General features: G+C 57.4%; 1 protein-coding gene across 3 annotated transcripts in view; it reads right to left on the bottom strand.

Moving 5' to 3' along the window:
- Positions 1–624: 624 nt before the first annotated feature.
- The window catches only part of USP21 (ubiquitin specific peptidase 21), a 7,494-nt gene continuing 1,135 nt past the window's right edge, over positions 625–6,983 (bottom strand). The window contains exons 1-13 of one of the 3 annotated variants that reach the window (XM_006163111.3): positions 6,862–6,983; positions 5,515–6,133; positions 4,799–4,858; positions 4,535–4,655; positions 4,253–4,364; positions 3,913–4,068; positions 2,562–2,626; positions 2,212–2,315; positions 1,944–2,030; positions 1,654–1,732; positions 1,314–1,421; positions 1,116–1,230; positions 625–975 (exon numbers count right to left, since the gene is read on the bottom strand). In XM_006163111.3, the coding sequence (XP_006163173.1) occupies positions 885–975; positions 1,116–1,230; positions 1,314–1,421; positions 1,654–1,732; positions 1,944–2,030; positions 2,212–2,315; positions 2,562–2,626; positions 3,913–4,068; positions 4,253–4,364; positions 4,535–4,655; positions 4,799–4,858; positions 5,515–6,114 (1,698 nt within the window). In that variant the 5' untranslated portion in view covers positions 6,115–6,133; positions 6,862–6,983 and the 3' untranslated portion in view covers positions 625–884. The remainder of the gene's footprint in view (positions 976–1,115; positions 1,231–1,313; positions 1,422–1,653; positions 1,733–1,943; positions 2,031–2,211; positions 2,316–2,561; positions 2,627–3,912; positions 4,069–4,252; positions 4,365–4,534; positions 4,656–4,798; positions 4,859–5,514; positions 6,134–6,861) is intronic. The other 2 variants (XM_027766189.1, XM_027766190.1) reach the window with 2 other exon arrangements.

The following is a 6,983-nucleotide window of genomic DNA, read 5'->3' as shown; positions in this document are numbered from 1 at the left end:
GGTGGGCGCGAGCGGCGGGCCTGGCACAGCCCTCGCCGGCCCGAGGCGGGGATAGCCGAATTCTGGAGTTGGCATTCCCCAGCTCAAGCTTCCCAGGCCCAGCTAGTGTAAGAACCCTGGAGAGACGGTCCCGTGAGCTTTGGCTGTAAGGAGAGTAGATGGGGACACTGGAGGCCGGTCCGCCGGGAAGCGGCTCCATAAACAGCTCCTTGATGTTAGCAACAGGCGGGGCCTACGGGAGCTCGGGCCGCCGGGCAACGTACCCAGTGTTTGTCAACAGGGGTTCTTGGGTGCCTAGGCCTCGAGGGGCGTCCCCATCGCCGGCAAAGCCCATCGTCCCAGCTCCTGCACGCCAGCCCCAGGCTTCCCCGCAGCTCCACGCGCCTCCCCGCCGCCCTTCCCTCTTCTCCCGGTGCTAAGCCTTCGCGGCTTGGGCGCACCCACGTCTGTGTCTGGCACCGCCCCCACCCTTCTCCCTTGGTTCTCACAGCGCCCCCGCCTGTTCACAGAGAGAACTGGCTCCTAGGAAGACCCCAGTGCAGCTAGCTCAGTTCCGCATAAATCTCCACCCGCTAAGTACAAATACTAAGGAGGACATCATTTTTTCTTAATAAATTTATTCACAAAAAGTGAGATTGCAGAGGGCCTGGGGGCTGTACATGGGCAAGGGCCCAATGAGCTCTGTACAAGGGACTGGGAGACAAGGGAGCCTCCAGGTGGAAGGGTAATTTTTAATAAAAAAAATAATGGGAGCTACAGCCACCCCCACCCCCCTCCCCGATTAAAAAGACACAAAAATAGACGTCTCTGAGGTAAACGGGGAGCCTGGGGCTTAAGGGTGTTGAAAGGGTTTCACAGGTGCCAGGGCTCAGAGAGGGTGTCTGTCACAGGCACCGGGGTGGCTCCTGCATCAGTTGGTAGAACAGCACGTAGCCCTCACTGGACGCCACCTGGTTTTCACTGACAGGGGAGACACTAGGAAGGAGGAGGTGGGGAAGGGGCTGTGGTCAGTCCTCCCCAAGATGCAACCTCAGAGCACCCAGGAAGAAATCAGGAGAGGCCCCCACACCCCTCCTTCCACCAGGCCTGTGCTCTCCTGGGGAGGCTGTTCTCACCGAGAGTCGTTGTAGACATGCCAGCCAGTCTGGCACCGGCACAGGGCTGTGTAGTGGCCATAATGGACGCTGCCCGAGTGGTTGCAAAGGGCATACAGCTGGTATGTGGGGCTTCCTGGGGGTTAGAGGTTATCAGGTTCCATAATCAGAGCTGTGCCCTTTCCTGGGGCTCCTGAGGACCGTCCCCACCAGACTCACCGGCTTTGTCACTGGCAAAGTCCCCTAGGCTCAGTCGCTGCAGTGGGAAGTCCACACCTACTGAACTCTTCTTGATGGAGCCTCGGGAGGCAGAAAACCGATTCAGGTCTAAGCCCCAGTTAAGGAGTGTTTGGGAGGCAGAGGGTTTCTGGGGGGGATGTGGTCTCAATGTTGTCTTCTTCCCTCCCTGACACATACTGGGAGGCAAGGGGGTGGTGGTGGTGGTAGGCTGTTCCTAGGGAAAATTCAGTCCCCAGGTGGCCAGCCTTTGCAAACACGAAGGATGACAGAAAATGTATGGGTGTCTGCAAGGGAGATGAGAATTTGAGGGTGAGGATACGGAGCACGAGGATTCTAGGAAATCTCTGTACTGTCAGCTTTTTAGTACTTCGGGTTTTCTGCCGACATCGGTCGCATACCTGAGTAAATACCAAATAGTGTTAAGTTAATGCGCTGAATTTAGCAAGCTCCCCGTTACTTCTGTGTCACCCGGGCCACTCCCCTTTGCCCTAGGAGTACTAGGACATAGCTATGACACGCCACCGCAATCCCAGACGTATAAATGCCATTCCCCATATTAAGGCATTAAGCAACCCACCCTTATTGTACCCCTTGGGAACCCCGACGTACTGGAGCATTCTCCAACTCTAGCTCTTCTTCCTTGGTGAAAAGGCTGAAACAGTCCCGCAGAGACACCTTGCCCCCAGCAAATCCCTTCTGGGGGGAAAGGGGAGGAAGGGTCAGCATACTCTCAGTTTTCTTTTCCAGCTCTTCTCAATTAATCCAGGCTTCATTTCTGTTCCAGGACCCACAGGGTTCCCACCCACACTCGGAGGTGGCTAGGGTTGGGTCACAGAACCCGTGTCCCATCCACCCCTGGAATCCTCTGGAATCCCACCTTGGGGATGGGCAGGGACAGGTCACAAAAAACCTCGAAGGTCGTGGAGCGATACCCACAGGCCTGGCACTTGAGACAACTTTTCAACTGGCCCACAAACAGGTCTAGACAGGAGCAAAGGGGCAGGAGAAAAAGTCATTGTTGGATGCTTAAGATGCTTGCTTGGATTCCTGTCCCTTCCCGCCCCCTGCCTGGCCCTTCCACTCCCACTACAGACGCTGCTCACAGACTCTTCACGCCTTCTGCATTCTCATCATCCAGTCTTGTTTGTGCATCCCTAAGTGGTTCCAACTTCCATCTACCAAGCCTGCACCCCCCACTTCCCCATGCTGCTCTGCCCCGTTCCATACCCACAATCTTGCTGTCCTCTCGCTCCAAGTAACGCTTCCACATTAGGTTGGCTCGGTCATCATCACTGCCACGAACCAAGGGAAGAGGGGAGCAGCCATGAGACCGCAACACTGAAAGGACCCATAGAGCCCTGTGCCCCACCCACACCCCAGGCCTGATCTCAATTTTAAGGGAAAGACAAAGGATCAATGCTGTAGGGGACTTTCTGGGGAAATCTGAGGTGAGAGGAAAAGAAAGGGGGCTGGCTTCATTGCCTAGTGGTTATGGCAGCTAGATCCCACATGGGCAATCCCGCTGTTTGAGTCCAGGTTTGAAAAATATGCCGGGCATGTATGCGTGTGTATCCAGAATCCCAACAGGTTGGAGTGAAGAAAGGATTGTGGTATGACCATTCTCCAGGGAGCTGCTCTATCCCTCCCTTTCTCTCTCTGGCAAGCGTATGCACTCTGACAAAAATTTTACAAAAAGAACAGGAGAAGAGAGGAATGTATACAAGGGCAGTCCATGTTGCCGTCCTCCACCTGGCTCTAAATCCTTCTGATAGGGGTTAGCCAGGTGGTGTGGTGGTTAAGGTGACTAGATCCCACATGGCTGACTGCATGGTTTGAATCTCAATCAAACCTAGTGGCTTAAAAACAAACCAGGTGGAGGGAACCAGCAGTTAGTGTAATGGCTATGTCGCTGGACACCCACGTAGTCGACCGCGGTTCGCATCCTGGACCTGGTGGCTTAAAACTCACGCCAAGCGCGTGTGCGTGCGTGTCTAAGATCCCTAGAGGAAAATGGAGAAGGGACTGCGGCGTGACCATCCCCCCTGGGGGGTGATTTCTCACTTTCTGTCTCCCTGTCTCTTTCTGGCGAGCACACGTGCCGTATAGCAAAAACCTCTCCAAAACGAAAAACTGAACCAGGTGCATGTGCATGTGTGCCCAAAATCCTGGGGAGAAAATAGAGAAGAAGGGACTGCAGCATGGCCATCTCCCTGGAGGAGATTTCTCACTTTCTCTCTCGCCCTCTTTGTCTCTGGTAAACACACACACCCTATTGAAAATTAAAAGAAAAAAATGTATATGTGTACACACACACATATACACACACACATCTTTTTTAGGTACCCTATTGTAAACTGTTCCCCCTCCCTTGATCGGGTGCCATCTTTAGCACTATCTTTGGTCTCCATTTGCACCCCTCCTCCCTCCGCCTCTTCCTTCTACTTCCACAGCTTCTCAAACTGCATTCTCTACTAAAGGGTTTCCTGGGACCCCACATCCTCAGTCTCAGCTAGGTCTGTTCTAGAAGGACAGAGGCTGCTGGTAAAGGACTGCAGAGAGGTGCAAGAGTGGCCCTTACCTCAGCTCGGGTTCTTCCAGCAGAGCACCTCCTCGGCGGGGCGCAGAGGGAGCTGGTCCGTTGGCCAGGATTGGTGGAGCCCGACGGCCTCGTCGGTTAATTTCAAGGTGTAGCCGCTCCATGAGAAGCTTCAGGAATTCTTGGGCATCCTGCTGGCTACAGCCAGGCAGAGTATGGGCAGCAGACCCTCTCCTAGTCTGCACACTACCCCTGCCCAGATGTCAGTCCCCGCTCTGGCTGAATAACAGCTTGAGGCTCAGAACAATGCTGCCAGGGCCCTTGCTCTGTCCCACCCCGAGTCATGGCCAGAGACCAACCATATACCCTCTAGTTTTCCTACCTGTATCCAGAGAAGGACGGAACGTATTTCTGGAAGACAGCTCGGAATCGAGTTGGATTCACAGCTTCGCAGGAGTCAGGGTGCCAGAGGGCACCGATCACATCTGCAAAGGCTGTGGGGGTGGAGTGGAGAAGGGAGACCGAGGTTAACGTCTGGAAGAGACAAGCAAGAGGAGGCACTGTGCTCCAGAGACTTAGGGGTTGGGAGCTGCCAGCACTGGCAGAGGGAGCTGCAAGAGATTGGGAAAAGGGACCTGAATGGAAGCTGGAGTTGCTGCCTCACCTTCAGTGAGCTCCTGGGCTCGACCCCCTCCGGGCACCTCTTGCCGGAAGTCCCTTCGCAGACAGAAGTCCCGAAGAGGCCGAGTGCTGCTCAGACACTGTAGGACGGCATTCAGGAAGCACTGGGGGGCAGAAGGGACACTGCTGTCATCGCTCCAAGCCATCAGTGAGGAAGCTCTCCTCTCCCTGTCTCCCCCAAGTCAGCAAGTGCCCCATGCCTCCGAGCATTCGTTTCAGCAGGGAAGGCCAGGAGAACGGCTCTCACCGTGTTTCCCAGATTTCGGAGGCCAACGTGACCAGAGCCCAGCAGCAACGTGTGATGAGCCTGCAAGGTCAGAGTGTGGTCAGCAGGTTCCCCAATGTCCCACCTGGCCCTCCAGCCTTCCAGCATGCTGCCTGCTGCCTCCCCCCCACCTTGTGATCCCCCCCCCCCCCCCCCGCCACACTCTGCCCTCCTGCCCTCGCCCTCATTGGGCATGCTGGTCTCCCTACCTCACTGGTCATGAGCAGTAAGGCTGCCCCCAAAGCCCCCTCCTGCCCCCGTGGCCCTTTCTGCGCTCTCTCCTGCTGACTCCAACTGCAATCAGCCTAGCTCACTCTGCTCAGAAAATGGGCAACCACATTAGCTCAGGTGATCCGGGCCCGCCCCTCTTCAGCTCCAGGGATTAATTAGGCCCTGGTAGGGCCTGAGGAGAGAAGGTGCAGCAAGAGAAAGAGAGGGCCTGGGGACCCAAGAAAGAATTCGAAATAGTGGGGTTCATTCCCTGGGGACTGGGCTGGCACACCATGCTGGGGCATCCCAGACAACCCAGAGAAGGGTCTGGGAGGCTCCAGGGTACTTCATGTAGAGGAGAGGAGAGAGTCCAGACTGCTGTGATGAGAGGCTGAGAAAGGAACTTAGGGAGAAGGGGGACGGGAAAGCACACGATGGCAAGTACAGGGGAACATGGGCATGGAAGGCCACGTGTGCAAAGTCCTCACCATCTTGTCCTCCGAGTAGAAGGGCTCGGAGGGCCGGGCAGATATCATGTGGAAGGAGCCATGGGAAGTGGGGGGCTCTGTCCGTATGCTGAGCAGGGTAGGGGGTCCAGGAAAGCCCCCTAGGCGTCGGAGAGAGGTACTGCGTCTCAAAGTGGGTGGCTCAGGCCGGAGTGCCAAGCGGCTCAGCGCAGCCCCCAGCTCCGCGGCGCCACGGTGCCCTCCCAAGGCAATCCCCATGGGACGCAAGTCCCCACTGCTCACAGACTTGGAACGGGCTAAATTGGTCCGGGACGGGAGAGGCAGAGCCACAGTTGGGGGTGGTGAGCCAGGCAGGGGGACCCCATGATCTGCCCGAAGGGGGCCTCTGGGACGGGGCCCGGAGGTCCGTCCCCGTCCCAGCTCCAGTTTTTTGAGCCGCTCATCAGGGGGACCTGGCCGAGGAGGCAGAGGTCGTAACACGGAGTTTGGCCCAGGGGTTGGGTTTCGGCGCTCCTTGCTGCGGGCCCGGGGGGCAAATGGTAACTTGGATCCCACTCGGGGCTGGACATTAACAGGTGGCTCTCGGGTCCGGCCCGGGCGATGCTCAGAGGCCTGGGGCATGGTGAACACCAGACTGGACCTGGAAGGAAAAGAGAGCATTTGAGGAGGGAGGTGGGAACCTGGCCTGCCACATGCAGAGGGCAGGGACGTGTCTATCAAATCAGTCACTGCATCCCCAGTGCCTAACAGTGTTTGGCTTAGTGTCCACTGAGTATGCGAATGAATATATATAGCTGCCTGTAACTTTGGTTCTTTCTGTATTTCCCATCCCCTTTCTGAACGGCCCAGTGATGGCCCCTGTCTCGGCGGTCTTAACAGGGCCCAACGTGCCCTGGGTCACTCACAACCTATGGTCACAATGGGGGTGCGGATGCAAGGGTAACAGCCCAAAAGACAACATTCCACCTCAAATCTCTGCCCCTCCGGGCTGCAAATGAAGCAGACTAAATGGTCGACTTGTGATCGATTCCCTCCCCCACCTCCGAGCTCTGACATGGTGCCAGGGATCAGGGGGCAGTGGTCCGAGAGCGAGGGCAAACAACTCCTGGACCCCTAATCTCTGCACCTCTCCCACCACAGCAGGGCTTTAGCCGGGTCCGCCCCCCTCGAGGGCAGAAAGGCCGAGGCCGCTGATTGGCTACGGGGTCCGGCGGCTTATTCCCCGCGGTCCGGGGATGCCGTCCCTCTAGTCCTGTTCTCCCAGGCCCCGCCGGGCTCCCCGCGCCTCCGCCTTTGTGGAGGGCGTCCCCTCGGGTCTGGAGCAGTCTTCCCTCAGCCCCCCCCACGCCATAACGTCCCGGCCCGTACCTGTCCCCCGGTGAGGCGGCGGGGGAGGCCAGCCGGGGCCAGGCCCTAGCTCAGGGCCACCCCCTATTACACCCGTGCAGCACCCCCGCGGGCCCGGCTGCAGCTTGAGCCGCTGCTGGTGC

This window comes from Tupaia chinensis, unplaced genomic scaffold (assembly GCF_000334495.1).
Source record: "Tupaia chinensis unplaced genomic scaffold, TupChi_1.0 Scaffold141389_1, whole genome shotgun sequence".
NCBI lineage: Eukaryota > Metazoa > Chordata > Mammalia > Scandentia > Tupaiidae > Tupaia > Tupaia belangeri.
This window is presented reverse-complemented; position numbering and strand designations above follow the sequence as displayed.